This window comes from Empidonax traillii, unplaced genomic scaffold (genome assembly GCF_003031625.1).
Source record: "Empidonax traillii isolate 1590-97213 ecotype Southwest subspecies unplaced genomic scaffold, ASM303162v1 scaffold1741:size165889, whole genome shotgun sequence".
Classification (NCBI taxonomy): domain Eukaryota; kingdom Metazoa; phylum Chordata; class Aves; order Passeriformes; family Tyrannidae; genus Empidonax; species Empidonax traillii.
In genome coordinates this window covers 12,395-29,920 of record NW_020956934.1, presented here as the reverse complement: position 1 = coordinate 29,920, position 17,526 = coordinate 12,395, and the positions used below count along the sequence as shown (strand labels likewise).

The 17,526-nt window shown below is 53.0% G+C and overlaps 1 protein-coding gene across 1 annotated transcript in view; it reads left to right on the top strand.

The window, feature by feature from the left end:
• The first annotated feature begins 1,704 nt into the window (after positions 1-1,704).
• Positions 1,705-17,526, top strand: part of NUP98 (nucleoporin 98) — a 26,570-nt gene continuing 10,748 nt past the window's right edge. The window contains exons 1-19 of the mRNA XM_027908531.1: positions 1,705-1,826; positions 2,197-2,298; positions 2,468-2,644; positions 3,319-3,458; positions 5,020-5,127; positions 5,712-5,895; positions 6,752-6,915; positions 7,651-7,788; positions 8,310-8,397; positions 9,180-9,272; positions 9,620-9,760; positions 10,653-10,786; positions 11,518-11,705; positions 12,545-12,661; positions 13,711-14,012; positions 14,742-14,855; positions 15,557-15,695; positions 15,971-16,148; positions 16,548-16,712. Coding sequence (XP_027764332.1) covers positions 1,754-1,826; positions 2,197-2,298; positions 2,468-2,644; positions 3,319-3,458; positions 5,020-5,127; positions 5,712-5,895; positions 6,752-6,915; positions 7,651-7,788; positions 8,310-8,397; positions 9,180-9,272; positions 9,620-9,760; positions 10,653-10,786; positions 11,518-11,705; positions 12,545-12,661; positions 13,711-14,012; positions 14,742-14,855; positions 15,557-15,695; positions 15,971-16,148; positions 16,548-16,712 — 2,745 coding nt within the window. The 5' untranslated portion in view covers positions 1,705-1,753. The remainder of the gene's footprint in view (positions 1,827-2,196; positions 2,299-2,467; positions 2,645-3,318; positions 3,459-5,019; positions 5,128-5,711; positions 5,896-6,751; positions 6,916-7,650; positions 7,789-8,309; positions 8,398-9,179; positions 9,273-9,619; positions 9,761-10,652; positions 10,787-11,517; positions 11,706-12,544; positions 12,662-13,710; positions 14,013-14,741; positions 14,856-15,556; positions 15,696-15,970; positions 16,149-16,547; positions 16,713-17,526) is intronic.

Sequence of the window (17,526 nt, the reverse complement as noted above, 5' to 3'; positions counted from 1 at the left end):
GGAGGAGAGGGAACGGCCTCCAGCTGGGCCAGGGGAGGCTCAGGTTGGCCAGGAGGAGGAATTTGTGGCTGGAAAGGGTGGTGAGGCCTTGGCAGGGGCTGCCCAGGGAGGTTTGGAGTGCCCAGCCCTGCAGGTGTCCAAGGCAGGCCTGGCCGTGGCACTCAGTGCTCTGGGCTGGGGGACAAGGTGGGGATGGGGCACAGGGGGATCCATGGGCTGGGAGGGCTTTTCCAGCCCCAATGATCCCACGGGAGAGGGTGAGGAAGGCTCAGGTGTGGGTGCAGTGTCTCTCTGGGGCTGCAGTGCTTTCCCAGGAGCGCCTCTTGGCTTGGGGGGCTTTATGGGTTTGTCAGAGCAGCTTTTTCAGGCTTTTACTGAAATTCCTCCTCCCGAACCTGAGGGAGTCTGTGAGAACTGTGGGAATGGGGGCACTCTTAGCACCCTAATCTGTTTGGGGGGCTGCTGGGAGCAGTTGGAGTTTACAGAGACCATCCCTCAGTTACTGTGTGTGGAACAGTGACAGACGGAGCAGGAGGGGACTCCCAGGGATTGTCCTGGCCCTGCTGAGGGCACTCCAACCATCCCCTGAGGAAGTGTGGGATGCTGGTTTGGTCTCTGGTTGTTGTGGGATGGGGGGAGGCTGCAGCTGCTCCCACTCTGCGTTTGGCTGTTCCCAGAAGGTGCTGTTGGTTTTGGGGAAACAAGCCCTTGTAATTGCAAGGCTGAGCAGATGGATTTAGTGCTTTCCTTGCAGGAGGCTGTGCTAGGCACAGCCTGTGTTGTTCCTGAGCTGGGACTGGGGAGCTGCCAAACCTGGGCACAGGGAAAGGGGCACGTTTGGCTTTAGCTGCAGTTGTTGGTGCTGGGGCAGCGCTGCCTTGAGAGGGGCTTTGGGAATATTCCTGGGATGGGCTGTGTGGGAATCGCCGAGCTTCCTAGTTCTGCACCCCTGGGTGCCGGGGTTAACTGGGCTTTGAGGGGAATACCGACATTTTTCTTTGGGGGATGCTGGAATTTTTTTTGATGAATATGGGAATTTTTTTTTTGTTAATATGGCATTGCTTTGCCCAATACTGGCATTGTTTTGGGAATGCTGTCATTCTCAGAGGTGGAGCTGCAGGCATTGGCCCCACTGTGGGAAAACACGGCACAATCCCTGTCAGGATTGCGCTGGATTTGTTGACAAACTCCCAGGGAGTGGTAGCAGACTTTGTTCTCGTTTGCTGTCAGGGAAGAGGTGTGAGAGGGGCAGCCCAGGGATGTGCTGTCACTGAGCTGGGGGGCTGCAAAGGGAACTGGGCCCTGTGGGAATGGGGCAGAACTCCTGGGAACAGCAACCTGTGGGAAGTGCAGGAGCGGGGAGCAGAGGGAAGGCACGTTCCTGTCATCCTCCTGCGGTGCATTCGCACTTGTCACGTTTGAAGCAGTTGTCAAATAGAGCTGAACAGGAAAATCAGTCCTGGAAAACCCTGGGAACGTTGTGGGAGCACAGTATGGAAACCGGAGCTGTGATTAGGGATGACACCTCCTTACCTGTGCTGTCACTGGAACATTGGTGTCCTTGTCCCCCTGGGGTCCTGGCAGGGTTTGGAATTGCTCAGTGTGCCCTAAACGCGCTGCCGTGGGTTCCATGGCTGAAGGATTCCGGTGGGATTGCTGCCCTCTCATGAGTGGGATGAAAAAGGAGTTTGCTTTCAGTAAAACCTGAATTCTTCTTTTCAGGTCTTGGGAGAAGACCTGATCCATCCTGAAAATGTTCAACAAATCCTTTGGAGCTCCGTTCGGAGGCAGCACCGGCTTTGGGACAACTTCAACTTTTGGGCAGAGTAAGCAAAGCATCTCAGCTGCGCTGAAGGTGCTCTTTAGTGGGGTGTTTTTCCCTGGAGTGCAGCTCAGAGGGTCCTATGGAGGGGCTGATCCCTCCTGGGGTGGGACTGCCGAGCTGTTGGGCTCTCCAGCTCACTCGGATGAGGTTCAGGAGCTCAGGCTTTTATTCAGGATTCCATGGCTGCTGTGGAGACTTCCTTTCCTAGAAAGAGGGAGAACTCAGGTGGGGGTTGTGACACTGGGGTTTCCTGGGGTTGAAGCCATCAGGACTGGGTTTGCTGGGAAGGCTTGGGAGGCAGTGTGTCCTGAGGGGTGTTTTGAGGAGCCCCCCTCACAGCCAGGGCAGGGCTCACCTGGCTCTGCTTCCAGATGCCGGCTTCGGTACGACCAGCGGAGGGGCCTTCGGGACATCGGCCTTCGGCTCCAACAACAACACGGGAGGCCTTTTTGGGAGCACCCAGACAAAGCCAGGTACTGCTGGGGCGTGGGGGGCAGGGGGCACGGCCTGGAGGGGGCAATGGCAAGAAACCCAGCAACAAAACGTAATCGAACCCCCTCCTGCCCCAAAATGCAAAAACCCATCAGAACCCCTAAGCAGAGGGGGATGGGGATGATTTGCAGTGTTTCCTGCCCTCAGGAGGCTTGTTCGGGTCGACGACATTCAGCCAACCAGCCACGTCCTCCACCAGCACCGGCTTCGGCTTCGGGACATCCACGGGGACATCCAACAGCCTCTTTGGAACCACCAGCACTGGTGGAGGCCTCTTCTCATCCCAGAACAATGCCTTTGCTCAGAACAAACCAGCTGGCTTTGGGAGTGAGTGACACTGCTCCTGTCCCGTTTGGGGAGAGCACAGGGGTGTTCCTGTGGGGCTGGGACAAGGGGCAGGGTGGGGGTTGGTGGGTTTTCTCCTGAGGGATACAGAGACATCCTCCCTCCAGCTGAGGGCGTGCCTGATGTGCTCCTGCATCTGGAGCTGTGATTCCAGCTGTAAATTTTGAAATAAGTCGCAAAAGGTGTTTGGCTGGAATTTTCTATTCTGAAGCATTTCTTGGTGCTCTTTGATTTCGGGTTTTTATCCTGCTGTGGCAGAGCAGTTACAGCATGAAATGCCTTTAAACTTCGCTGTAATTCCGCAAAGCAGAAGCTGCTGCTTGTAACCTCTTCTGAGAAGAGAAATGGAACTTCACTGATTCCCCTTATTGTAAAATGATTGTGTAATTTTCTTCCTGCTTGTCAGGAGTAGAAGGAAACTGGTTGCTTCGGGTTTTGTGGTCTTTCCTAGGGTGCTAAGTTAGGGGCACTTCTGCAGCAGAAAACTGCATTAGCAGCACAATCAGTTTCCAGCTCTGATGTCACATTGTTTTTTCCATTTTCAAAGTATTTTATATTTATATTATACCTACAATTTGAGCAAATTACCGGGTTTAAGTTTTAAGCTTTGGGTTTGTTTTAATTGAGATGTTCTAATTTGTTTGTGTTTCCCTCAGACTTTGGTACGAGCACCAGCAGCGGGGGGCTCTTTGGGACCACCAACACCACATCCAACCCTTTTGGGAGCACATCTGGCTCCCTGTTTGGCCCCACCAGCTTCACTGCTGCTCCCACTGGCACGACCATTAAATTCAACGTAAGTTCTGGTTTTTCTTCTCAGCCCAGCCTGTTCCCTGTGGGGAGCATTAGATCCTGCAGTTACTGATGGGATGTCTTGGTCACCCAAATGAAAAAGTGAGGGGTTCAAATGTAGGTGTTCTGAAGTGCTGAGGAACCGCTGGAGTGGAAATAGGAGGAGTAATTAACTCCATAAATTGGTTTGGTTTTTTTCCTGAGTTTCACAAGCTTCTCAAATGCTGTGAAATTCCAGACTTGCTGGGTTTAGAGCTGTGTTAGTGCTGAAGGGGTAAAGCAGCTCTTAAAGCTGAGCCTTCGCAGGAAGTGCCACGGAGTTCCAGGTGATCTGTGGCAAATGAAGGTTAAAGACTTTTCGGAATGGGTCAGAATAAGTGCAGTTCTCCCTGAGGCAGCCTGGCCTTGGGAATGGGACCTGGAACGTGAGGAGTGGTGCCCTGTCCCCTCCGGGCGAGTTCCCTTTAAGACAGGATTCGGTGACTGCTGGGAAGTTCTGTGGCAGTTGGACCTGGAGGGTGGCCCAGCAGAGAGGCCTTCCTGGAACTGTGGTAATTGGTGCCTGCTGGGAACAGGGATTTTTTTCCCCAAATACTCGTTTGTGTCCCTCTCTGTTTCTGGGCTGAGCTGCTGTGAGGCCGAGGCTCTGCTGCCTGGGGCAGAGCTGTGTGCTGGCTGGGCAGTTGCAGTGCTGTTGCTGTGTACCTTCAGAGCACTGGTACAAAGGGGGGCAGTGAAATCCATGCAGAGCTCCAGGATTGGTGCCACAGATGGAGATAAACTGTTTTTGCAGTGAAACCCAAAGCAGAATTACTGTGAGTTGTTTTGGGTGTTCCTGGGGTAAATTCCACTACTGACTGTCATTGAACACACCTGGGTGAGGCTTCAGCTGTGCAGATACCATGGAACAGAATACAGTCACAGACTGGGTTGGGTTGGGAGGAACCTTAAAGGTCATCCAGTGCCACCCCTGCCATGGGCAGGGACACCTTCCACCAGCCCAGGCTGCTCCAAGCCCCGTCCAACCTGACCTGGGACACTTCCAGGGATCCAGGGGCAACCACAGCTTCTCTGCCCAACCTGTGCCAGGGCCTGCCCACCCTCCCAGCCAGCAATTCCTTCCCAATATCCCACCTGTCCCTGCCCTCTGGCAGTGGGAAGCCATTCCCTGTGTCCTGTCCCTCCATCCCTTGTCCCCAGTCCCTCTCCAGCTCTCCTGGAGCCCCTTCAGGCCCTGCAAGGGGCTCTCAGGTCTCCCTGGATCCTTCTCTTCTCCAGCTGATCCCCCCCAGCTCTCCCAGCCTGGCTCCAGAGCAGAGGGGCTCCAGCCCTGGGAGGGTCTTGAGGGCCTCCTCTGGACTTGCTCCAGCAGCTCCCTGTGTTTATCCTGGGAGCCCAGAGCTGGGGCAGCACTGCAGGTGGGGTCTCACCTGAGCAGAGCAGGTAAGTCCCATAGAGCCTCAGGTCTGTGCTAGGTGTAGGATTTCCCAGGAGCTGCAGGGAATACTGTGTCACCTCCCCTCTGGCTGGATGTTAACCCCGCTCCCTCCCCTCTTCCCCGGCAGCCCCCGAACGGTACCGACACCATGGTGAAATCCGGCGTCAGCACCAACATCAGCACCAAGCACCAGTGCATCACTGCCATGAAGGAGTACGAGAGCAAGTCCCTCGAGGTCAGTCTGCTTGGCTGTTGGTCAGCTTGGCTTAGCTTAGCCTTCTTTGGCCCATCATTATCTTCTGCGCTCATTAACGTGAGAGTGTTAATGAACCTTCAATATCTGCGTCGCACACAGGGGAGGTGTTCTCAAGTAAAACAATTAATGCAACCCCACGTTGGTTGCAGTTGGGTTTAAATGCTTAATGCAGGTTTGGAAGAGCTGAAATTCCATCTCATCAGAAGGACATGGGATCTTGCTGGGAACAGTCCTGCCCTGCGGAGATAATGGCAGGATCCCAGACAGAACTCCGTTGTTTATTATAAACTAGTGTTCCCAAGGATTTCTCCTGAAGCCTCTCCATTCGGGTTTGTTTATTTGATCCTTCAAAACAGATCTGTGGAAAAGATCTGAAAAAGCTCTGGGAAGTCAAATTGAAGCCCAAACGTGGATCTAAGTTCAGGTCCCGTTTTCGGTGTCCTTATTTTTCAAAATGTATGTGTTGCAGCTTTTCTTGAACCTTCACCTTGGTGTAGGTTGAGGGCTGTGTGAGTGTGCTAAGGGCACTCGTCCTGGGTAAAAAGAGTTGGATTTTCCCCCAGGAACTCCGTTTGGAAGATTACCAGGCGAACCGCAAAGGGCCCTCGAATCCTGTGGGAGCAGGGGCAGCCACAGGCTTGTTTGGCTCTTCCACTGCCACATCCAGCACAGCCACCGGACTCTTTGGCTCTTCCACCACCAACACAGGCTTTTCCTACGGGCAGAATAAAACCGCCTTTGGAACCAGTAAGTGCTGCCCAGCCCTGGGTTCCTGTGAGTGGATATGCAAACGTTCTGTTAGACTGTGTAAAATTCGGGGATGGGAGCTCAGAACTGTGCTGGTTGTTCAGCATTCACTGATGGGACTCTTGGCCATAGCCATCTCTGTTTTCTTACTTGCCTTGGAAAAATTCAAACACTGATTGGAATTTTATTAATTTTGATCCAAACTGAAAGGTAAATAGATCATAGGATCCCAGAACGGTTTGGGTGGGAAGGAACCTTGAAACCTGTCTTGTCCCACCTCCTGCCATGGGCAGGGACACCTCCCACCAGCCCACGTTGATTCAAGCCCAGTCCAGCCTGGCCTTGGACACTTCCAGGGATCCAGGGGCAGCCACAGCTTCTCTGGGCAACCTGTGCCAGGGCCTGCCCACCCTCACAGGGAAGAATTTCTTCCTAAGAGTAGATATTTTTTGGTTGTTGAGTTTGACTGTTGACAGATCAATATCTTCCAGGCTGTAGGAATAGAAGTGGTTATGAGGTGGCCAGGGAAGGGCTGGAGCTGTGCCAGGGCAGGCTCAGGTTGGAGCTCAGCACAAGGTTCTTCCCCCAGAGGGTGGTTGGCACTGCCCAGGCTCCCCAGGGCAGTGGGCACGGCCCCAAGGCTGCCAGAGCTCCAGGAGCCTTTGGGCAACGCTCTGAGGGACAGGGGGGAGTGTTGGGGTGTCCTGGGCAGGGCCTGGAGTGGCACTGGGAGATCCTCGGGGGTCCCCCCAGCTCAGGACATCCCATGCCTGTTCTCCCGTGTGCGTGTCTGGGGTGGGCACAGCTGGGTGTGGGGTGGCACTGAGGGGTGTGCTGAGGCCCTGCTGTGTCACAGGTACCACGGGCTTTGGCACCGGCACCACCGGGGGGCTCTTTGGGCAGCCGTCCCAGACCACCAGCCTGTTCAACAAACCCTTCGGCCAGGCCACGACCACGCAGAACACCGGCTTCTCCTTCGGGGGCACCAGCACGCTGGGCCAGCCCAACACCAGCACCATGGTAAGGGGGGTGTCAGCCTGGCTGTGGCACTGCTGCAGCTCCTCCTCCTGCCGTTCCAGCCCAGCTGGGTGGGAGCACAAGGCCAAGCTCGGAATGCCGTGGCCGAGCAGGAGCCGCCTGCCAGTCAGGCTGTGCTCAGGGTAACAGGCAGCAATCAGCTTGGCACAAATAATGAGCCCGTTCCCTTCTCCAGGCACGCTGCTCTCTAGCAACTCAAGTGTTCCCATTCATGTTCACACAGATAATAGAACCCCATGATTAACCTCCTGTGAGGATCCATTAACAGTTCTGGACTTCATGGTGACTAATGAGCAGCAGTCCTGGGCTCTTGTGACACAAAGATGCTGCGTAGCTGTGACTTGTTGCATAACTAGGGACTTTGGTTCCAAGTATCCTATATTCCTTGGGAATTTGTTGTGACTTCTCCCAGAAAACTCTGTGAAATGTTTGTTTTCCATCTCCTTTGCTCAGCCACAAGGAAATTCCAATATCCTTTAAAGCTAAGAGCATAAATTCTTCAGGTTTTGCCTTTTTCTTTTTTAATTTCCTTTTTGTAATTAATTTCTTGAAGGAGGACTAAAGGTTCTGGAATGCTCTTCCTCCCTCCTCTTCCCCCAGCATGAGGGCTAATGTACCATCATTTTGCTGCCTGATATTGTGTGTTGGATCTGTTACTGTCAGTGCTGGACTTGGAAAAGTCTTGGAGTGTGACCTGAACCTGGTTCCTGTTCGTAGGGTCTCTTTGGGGTCACCCAGCCCTCGCAGCCCGGAGGCCTTTTTGGGACAGCTGCCAATACAAATGCTGGGACTGGATTTGGAACGGGAACTGGCCTTTTTGGACAAGCCAACACAGGATTTGGTGTTGGTGGTTCGGTATGTTTGTGCCTTACTAATGGAAGAGAGAAAACCTCTCTGTCTGTTTAAGAATAGGGTGGTTTGATGTAAACTGAAGGATAAACTTGTGTAATAGAGCCATTTTTTTAACGAGTGATGTGTTTGGAGTGATGAAAACAACAGGAGAGGCCGAGGCTCTCAGTGCCTGTGTGGCACCAAGGCTTCCTCAGCGCAGGGTTGGAAATCCAGCTTGGAAGTTGTGGTGATGCCTGAACCAAAAATGAACTTGATTCATGATACTCAGGCATTTTGGTTCTGGTGGAGAACCAAGTCACAGAATGACTGGGGTTGGAAAAGACCCTTAAACCCCTTGAGTCCAACCCTAGGAGTTGTTTTTGGGAGATGCACGTGGCTTGTGATACCCCCTGGCTCGTGGGAGGCTGTGTGGCTTCAGTTGTGCTTGGTCTTAGTTCTGCTTCCTTGCCTGCAGCCAAACATCAGTACAACTCCTGCAATATCAGCCTGCCAGGCCTCTAAATTCCTAATTCTTTTCCCTTCAGACCCTGTTTGGGAACAAGCCTGCTGGATTTGGAACCACCACGACCAGCGCGCCGTCGTTCGGGACCACCACGGGCGGTGGGCTCTTCGGTAACAAACCCCCCTCACAGACCCTGCTGCCTGGGGGACAGGGAAAAGCAGTGGGGGTTCAGGCATTTCAAACTGCCCTGCTTACACCACACACCTGCCTGTGAGCAGCACGTGCTCAGGGATGGAGAGTGTTAAAGGTGCAGGGAGATGTGGTGGGTGCTGGTTTGTACCTCGGCTCTTGTGGAACAACCTGAGGCAGAAGGTAGATGGTTTAAGTACCACTGTTTGGTGAGTCCCTAAGAGAAGGTGCAGTCTGTGGTGGCCAGGAGGGACAATGGGATCCTGAGATGCATCAGGAAGAGCACTGGAGCGTGATACCATGTTAGATTTGTGGTGCCCGTTGCAGCAGTTTGAACTGTGTCCTCGAGCTGTGCTTGTGCTGATCAGAATTCCCACTGCTCTGTGATGATGGTCATGGGTGTGTGGTATGAACAGTGTCACGGGGGGTTTGTTCCTTCCAGGCAGCTGAAGAAAATACAGTTTACTCTGTTGCCAGATCAGCACCATCACGTCAGCTCTGGCTTTCAGTGAAACCTTGAAGTTTGTAATAAACTGAAAAGCTTAAGAAGGCAAACCAGCATTTTTCTATGCCATTTTTAGTGTTATATTCTAACTTTAATATGTTTATTACCACTGAAATCCCTCTTTGCTGCTTGTCAGTGTAACTGCTGCTGGAAAGAGTGTGAGATTTGACCTTGACTGTGGCAGGGCTCTTTGCTTTTTTAATTTAAATGACTGGTTTTGGTTTCACTTCTAATCAGCTGCTCATTCTGTTCTTGAAGGTTTTGGTGCTAACACTGCTGGAAATAGTTTGTTTGGAAATAAGCCTGCAACTGGGACTCTGGGAACGGGACTTGGAACAGGGTTTGGAACAGGTAAGAGTTTTCCCAACTCACCTCTCACCAGCCTAAGCCCAGTCATCAGACTGCAGTGCTGATCCAGACTGTAACTGAGGTAGGAAAGGCTGTGAAGGCTTCAAGCCAGAGATCCCAGTCTCAGAGCTTGTTAACTTGGTGCTAATGACCTCTTAGAGACTGGGCAGCACTGGTGGAACTGGTGAGGGCCTCTGTTCAGGAGCTCTGGTCTGCTCACTGGAGTCCTGAGTGCAGCATCCATGGACGTGGGAAGTGTTTCCTGCAGTTCAATAAGGAGCTGATTCTTTGCTGTGCTTGTGGGTTTGCCACAGTGCTGCAGTCAGTGACAGTCACCTCTCCTGTCACAGCTCTGGGGGCAGGACAGACGTCCTTGTTTGGAAACACCCAGCCCAAGCTGGGGGGAACGCTGGGAACAGGAGCCTTTGGAGCACCGGGATTCAACACCTCCACAGCCACTCTGGGCTTTGGGGCCCCTCAGCCTGCTGTAGGTGAGTGTCCCTGAACCAGCTGCTGCTTCCTGCCTTGTGTCCTGTGTGCCTGAACACAGGAGCACACCTCACCCAAAGGCTTTGGAGTGACAGAATGTCTCAGAGAGCACTTCTATCCTCAGTAGCAGTGGAGACTGTGTTAATGACCTTTTTTGTTTGTTTGTTTTTGCTAATTATATGTCTATTTTTAAGTAATTCCAAGTTGCTTAAGCTTTGTTGTCAAGATTACTGACACTTCCTGTCACTGGATTTGGGCAGCAAGACTAGGTGCTTACAAAAAAATAGGGAAATGCAGCATTGGCTTCTTCAGGAATTGCAGGTAGGAGGGAGCTAGAGGGACTTTATTGGGCCATTGGGAGCATAAATAAGATCCAGTTGTCTCCAGCTCTCCTCTTGACTTGTTGCAGACCCTGACAGTAAGCTGCTGTTTCTGAGAGTGGTTTTGTTGTTCTTTGGGAATGCACGGATTCACTCTGGGTTTTTTGGAATTAGAATTAAGCTGCTCTTGGTGCCTTGAATGCTTCACAGTGTGAGAGCACTTGGAGCATTTCAATAGGAGTTAAAATTAGATACTAGAAGATGGAGAGACAAAATTAAGAGTGCCCTTGTAGAGAGGACCTGTAAGTTTGATTGCTGTAGCAGGAATGTAAAAATTCTGCATGAAATATTTTCCCTGCCCAGCCTTTCAGAAGCCAGCTGGACTAGTTGAGTATTTTGGCAGGCCAGACTCTTCCACTGCCACGTAGCTTTCCATGCCCTCAGCTTCTCACCTGTGGGAGCTCAGGGAACGTGGCTGCACGCTGTGGAGGAGGAGGCGCCGTGGCAGGTGCTGTCCCTGCCTGCCCTGGTGCAGCAGCAGGGCTGGTAAAGCTGCAGTGCTGTTGTCTTGCAGCCCTGACAGACCCCAACGCCTCGGCGGCACAGCAGGCAGTCCTGCAGCAGCACCTCAACAGCCTCACCTACTCCCCCTTTGGGGACTCCCCGCTCTTCAGAAACCCCATGTCCGACCCAAAGAAGAAGGAGGAGGTAAGAGCTTGAACTCACTTGTGGGGGAGAGTTGAAATTACTTTGGTTGGTGTTCAGTGTCTTCACCTGAAGGCACAGGGAGCGGTGTAATAAGTTGCTCTCTGTGTTCTCCCACTGGTGCAGTGGCTTTTGACCCTCTCCAGGACACAAACTGCTTTATCTTATTCCAGTGGAAGGTTCCCTGCCTATGGCAGGGGATTGGAGCTGGATGATCTTTATGGTCCCTTTCCAACCCAAACCATTCCATGCTTTCCTGCTTTTGCCTGCAGCAGAACCTTGCCTTTGGAGTTCTTGTTCTCACTGCTACTGGTTGGGAATAAAGATGGGTAGTTGCTAATGCTTGGAATAATTCTAGAGCTGTGCTTGAGCTTTGGTTAGAGTCTCTGACAAACCTTTCCCTGCTGGCTTGTTTAAAATACAACAAACACTTCTCAGGTTTTTGAAGTGTTAGGGGAGGTTGTAAGTGGCTTCTTCCCTGGGGCAAATTCCAGGGGCTGGAGACGAGTCCTGCCTGGCAGCTGGAGCCCAGCACAGGGCCTGGGGGGCGCATGGATCCAGGCTGATGGGTGGGGCTGTTCTGGAGGCCTCCTACCTGAGCTTGTTTATTGCTTCTCCCGTGACTCCTCATCCCCTTTGCCTTGCCAGGCCCTGGGCTGGAGCACCTTCAAACCATCCCCAAACCTTCCCAGCACATGCTCTGGCAACTCCAGCTCTCCCTGTTTCTGTTTCAGAGGCTGAAACCAACCAACCCAGCAGCCCAGAAAGCCCTGACAACACCCACCCACTACAAGCTGACCCCCCGGCCTGCGACCAGAGTGCGACCCAAGGCCCTGCAGTCCTCAGGATCCGCCAAGTCCAAGCTCTTCGACGGGCTGGACGACGACGAGCCCTCCCTGTCCAACGGGGCCTTCATGCCAAAGTCAGTGTCTCTTGGGGGTAGCTGAGAACCTTCTCAGCAGGCCAAGGAAACTCTGGGGAGTTTCCTGAATCCCATCGTTCTGTGCCCTGGTTCAAATACGAATAGCAATGGCAAGTTTTCTGTAAGACTTGAATAGAACAGAGCAGAGGAGGTGAAAAAGTTCAGCTTAAACTGTTAAGGCCCACTAAGCTGTAAAATGAGGTCAGCCCATGATGAGAGCAAAGCTCCTATAAAATCAAGTTGGAATTTGTACCAGGAAAGCTTGCACGGGGTAATGTTCCCTCCTCCTGAACTAGGAGTGTCACCAGGTTTGCTGCTGCCCTCAGCATGGAGGCACATTTATCCCAGCCCTGGTTCTGTTTCAGATCCACACATGTTTCTGTGAGGGATAAATCGTGGATCTGCCCAAGTGAGGCTTTTGGGTTGAGTCTTCTGTGGCATCAGGGACAATCAAAGAAAAAAGGGCTTTGGAAAGCTTTGGAGTTTAGTAAAAACAAAAAGCACAAAGTTAAGTGACCCTGCAGTGAAATGAACCTGAACCCATGGGCCAGACCTTTTCTGCCTCTGGAAAAACTGATTTGGAAGACAGGGAACCCAGTCGTTTGCTGAGAATGGGCTTTGAGACTTTCTCTGACCTGTGCATTTTACACCTACCCATAAACCAAAGCCTTGAAGGGAATTCCAGAAAGAGTTTTGGTATCTCCTACAGGAGACTTGACATGTCTGAGTGTGGCAACAGGTCCTAGAGCTGGTTCTGGTCTGCCTGAATTAAGCATGAAACAGGTATTTATGCAGTGGATAGATCCAAATGCCCGTGTATTGGTGTGTTTTGTTTTCAGGAAGAGCATCAAGAAGCTGGTTCTGAAGAACCTCAACAGCAGCAGCCTGTTCTCTCCCGTGAGCCGTGAGAACGAGGACCTGGCGTCCCCGTCCGAGTACCCGGAGAATGGGGACAGGTGTGTGAGTCACCTGCAGGGTTTGTCCTCAGGAGCAGTCAGGCTGGTTCTGCCTCTGTTACTGCTGTAGAACCGGGAGTTCTTTTCAGGGGTGTCACCTTAGCTGGTTGCTGGAAGCAGTTGACCTGTTGGGACATTCATTTCCTCCTGAATTAACTGTGTGTTCTTGCTGTGTAGCACTGCCAGGTCATCCTACCCAAAATCAGGGTCAGAGGAGCATCTTGTTTTTCTGGATGAGTCTCTCTTCATTCCCTCTAGTGAGCAACCAGGACATTCTTTGAGGGAGGTGCTAAACCTGACCCTGAGGAGAGAAGAACCTTTTGTGGTTAGTCCTCAGTGATGTGGGAATTGCAGGGAAGCTCCACTGATCCTGGTGTCTCATATTTCTATTTTCTGCACATGTGTTTGTACAGATTAAAGAAAAGAGCCTCTAAGGCTTCCCCAAAGCCACAATTCCAACCTCCTTTAAAAACCTATGGCCATAGTTCAGCTGAACTCTGGTTTTCCTTTGGGTTCTTTTAATCAAGAGGCTGGGAAAAAAACCTCCTGAGCAGCTCAACATGTTGGTTTTATTGAAAGCTCCAAGAAGTAAGAACTGATGTGGGAGTGAGGTCACCCTGGCCCTGCCCTAGACAGTTCCTTGGGGGCAGAGGTGTTGGGGGCTGTGGGATTGCTCTTACACCCCTCTTTGATGCCTCTGCTCCAGACTGAGTGCCCATGTCAGTCAGGCTCTGCTCACAGGGCCTGTGCTTCAGTCCCCAGCCACTGTGGAGCCCCTCTTCCACTCTCATCAGTGGTGGGAGCCCCAGGGGACAGAAGGCAGAGGTTGTCAAGCAAGGGCAGAGGGATGGGGAATAATCACTGGTTCTGCAGTTAGGGTCATCCTGCTGGCTTTTTATGTGGCAGGACGGCAGGAGTTCAATCATAAGATGTCCTGAGTCGGAAGGGAACCCCCAGGGATAATCCAAGTCCAGCTCCTGGCCCTGCACAGGACTGTTGGTGCAAGCCCCTCAGGACTAAATAATTCCACGTTCCCCTTCGCTTCCCAGATTCTTCCTGTCGGTGCCTCCCGAGGAGAACCACCGGCCGGACGGGGAGCGCGAGGAGGAGGAGACGCACGAGGTGACGAGGTTCTACACGAACCCCATCGCCAAGCCCGTCCCGCAGACCCTGGAGAGCGGCGGGCACAAGGCGCAGCCCGGCGTGGACGACACCATCGTGGCGCTGAACATGCGGGCGGCGCTGCGCAACGGGCTGGAGGGCAGCAGCGAGGACGCCTCCTTCCAGGAGGATTCCCTGCAGGACGAGCGCGACGAGGAGCCCGAGGCTCCGCACCACCTGCACCCCGCAGGTGGGTGCTCCGGGGGCAGGGCACGTGTTCTCTGGCAGCGTTCTCTGCGGGTTCTGTGCCCTTCTGCACCCTCAACTTTTTCTGCTTTCCCTCCTCTTTTCTCCAGAGCACAGATCTTGCTCTCCGCTCTCCTGCCTAGTGCAGAAATTTAACTCGCCAAGTCTGAGCGTTTAAATTTTACCCCCCGGTTTTATATCACGCATGTTGGGGATTTTTAAACTCAGGAGAAGGGGAAAGATTTGTTCATCCTTTCAAGTAGTACGTGGCATGTGATGAAAGTGGCGGCTGATGTGCTCAAAGGAGATGTCTTCAGACATTTTGTAGGTGCCAAAAGCTTTCAAGAAATTTCAAAACTGTTAGGCAAATTAGTACAAGAACAATTGGAGCCTGTTAAATGTAAAAGAAGCTGCACCTTGGTCAGCAGGTGTTCAAGCCCCCAGGCTGTTAAAGCTGCACTTGCACCTTTCTCCCTGCCCACCTTTTCCCCTTTCTTTGCTCTCCTGCTCTCTGACAGGTGGCTGGGCTGGGAGAACCTGTCAGAGCACTTGGCTTAAATGTGTTCTGAAGGCTTGGAATGAAGGTGGTGTGGTGCCTGTTGGCTTTTGGTGCACTGACTGTCAGTTCCTCTGAGGCTTCCAGTTGTTCAGGCTGGCAAAAGAAACGGGATGAGACTTTGAGAATGTCGATAACTTGCTGCCAGCCCTGTTCTAAGGGAATGTTCTGTTGCAGGGATTGTTCTGACACGAGCTGGCTACTACACCATCCCCTCCATGGAGGAGCTGGGCAAGTTCACCAACGACAGGAACGAATGTATCGTGACAGACTTCACCATAGGCCGCAGAGGTGAGACCCCCAGCCTGCCCAGGGGCTCCTCCTTCATCCAGGGAGAACCCGAGTGCCAAACCCTCACTCTGATTGTAACAAGGCCCTTGCTTTGGGAGCAGTTTGCATGAAAATGTTGTGAGGTTTTAGGGGAGAATGAATCACAGAATCACAGACTGGTTTGGGCTGGGATGGACCTTAAAGCTCATCTCATCCCATGGGCAGGGACACCTTCCACCAGCCCAGGGTGCTCCAAGCCCCGTCCAGCCTGGCCTGGGACACTCCCAGGGATCCAGGGGCAGCCACAGCTTCTCTGCCCAACCTGTGCCAGGGCCTGCCCACCCTCCCAGCCAGCAATTCCTTCTCAATATCCCATCTAATCCTGCCCTCTGGCAGTGGGAAGCCATTTCTCCTTGTCCTGTCCCTCTGACCCTTGTCCCTCTCCAGCTCTCCTGGAGCCCCTTTAGGCCCTGCCAGGAGTTTTAAGGTCTCCCTGGAGCCTTCTCTTCTCCAGGCTGGACTCCTGCTCTCACAGCCTGAAGCCATGGTGTCAAAGTGGATAATGCTTCTTCAGGATTTCCTCACTGGGAAGGAATTGTCACTGGGACTTGGCCCTGGAGACAGAACAGGGCTGGGTGCAGACAGACAGCACAGCAGGAACGGGGGTTCTCTGCCATGTGATTCCTCACAGACAAATGGTGAAGTTTTGGTTTGTTTGGCAGGTTATGGATCGATTTACTTTGAAGGAGAAGTAAACCTAACAAACCTAAACCTGGATGAGATCGTTCATATCCGGAGAAAAGAAGTCATCGTTTACCCCGACGACGAGAGAAAACCGCCCATTGGGGAAGGTTTAAATAGGTAGGTGTTAAAGAAGGATGATTTTTAAAATCCTGACAGGCTGCTGTGTCTGCAGGTGGGGACCAAGACATCTGTGCATTCAGTCCGTAGTGTCACAGCTGTGGGAGACTTGCACATTCCTGAACCAGAAATGGGCTTTAAAATTTGGTTTGAGCTCACCGGTCCCGCTCTGAGCTGAGCTCACCTGTCCAGGTCTCCCCGGTCCCAGCTCCCCTCTCCCCTGAGCAGCTTTCCCTCAGCCCCCCGTGCCCTCACGCGTTGTCCCCCTGTCCCAGGCGGGCCGAGGTGACCCTGGACGGGGTGTGGCCCACGGACAAGACGTCGCGGTGCCTGATCAAGAGCCCGGAGCGGCTGGCGGAGATGAACTACGAGGGCCGGCTGGAGGCCGTGTCCCGCAAGCAGGGCGCGCGCTTCAAGGAGTACCGCCCCGAGACCGGCTCCTGGGTGTTCAAGGTGAGGGGGTGGGGGGGACACCTTTCTGACAGCTCTCCTAAGTCCCTCAGCTGTGGGGAGAACTGTCCCCAGCAGACTGACTGCCCATCCCTGGAGGTGTCTGGGACCAGGCTGGACAGGGCTCAGGGTGGTCTGCGCTAGTGGAAGGTTTCCCTGCCCTGGGAACGAGATGAACCCAAACGAGCCTGGGTTCTGTGACCAACACTGTGGCCTCAGACCTGCCCGTAGGTGGTTTTGGTCTATACAGAGGCTGAATTTCTTGCAGGTGTCACAGCTGTATGTGTTGGGACACCTGCATGGGGAGGGGACAGTTACACCTGCTTGTCCAGGCCTTGGAGAAATGGGTGCCTGAAACCTCTGTTCCAAGCTGTGACACATTTGTCCTTCTCCCTAACACAGGTAGCACACTTTTCCAAGTATGGCTTGCAAGATTCAGATGAGGAAGAAGATGATCATCCTTCCAAAGTGGACACCAAGAAGTTAAAGACCACCCCTGTGCCACCCCCAGGGCACCTGCCGCCCCAGCAGATGGCCCTGAACGGCAAACCAACACCCCTGGCTCAGGTAGAAGGAGGACAGTGACTAAAGGGGGTTGGAAATGTGGAATTTGGAGACTAGCTGGTGCCTGGGAAGGGGTGGTTGGAGTAACCTGGAATCCAGAGAGTGAAACCTTACACAAACTCTTCTGAACTCTGACTGAGTGTTTGCATGTTGTTTTTCCATGAGATAATTGACATTTCATACTGAGAGTGGGCGTGGGGAGGCTTTCAACCCTTGTTTCTTGTTCAGATTCTAGTGTGAGTTTGGCAGCTTTGCAGCACTTCTGGAAGAACCCTTGTTTTGTGACTATTAAATACACGCTCTGTAATGCCAACGCCTGCTGCCTGCCTGGAGAGTGATGCTGTGCATTCAGTTGCTTCTGCCATCATTAGTGTGCAAGACTCTGCTTCTTATTTGAAGAACCTGCTCTATTTTTATTAAAAAACCTGCTTTTTTTAAGGCTGGTTATATGCTGGATTTGTAAACGTCTTTGTGTTGGATGTGAGTGCTCCTAAAGCTTTGCAGAACATCCTCGGTGCTGGGCCCATCTGGGCCGGCACAGGGCAGGCAGAGTTGGATCCACTCCCCTGGGAACACGAGCCCAGCTGTGCCCGGGTGGCCAGTGGCCCCTGGGCTGTCCCAGCACAGACCCAGGGCAGGGACTGTCCCCTGTGCTGGCACTGCTGAGGGACCCCCAGGGCTGTGTCCAGTTCTGGAACCTCCTGGAAGAGACACTGAGGGGCTGGAGCGTGTGCAGGGAAGGGAAGGGAGCTGGGAAGGGGCTGGAGCAGCAGGAGGGGCTGAGGGAGCTGGGGGGGCTCAGCCTGGAGAAAAGGAG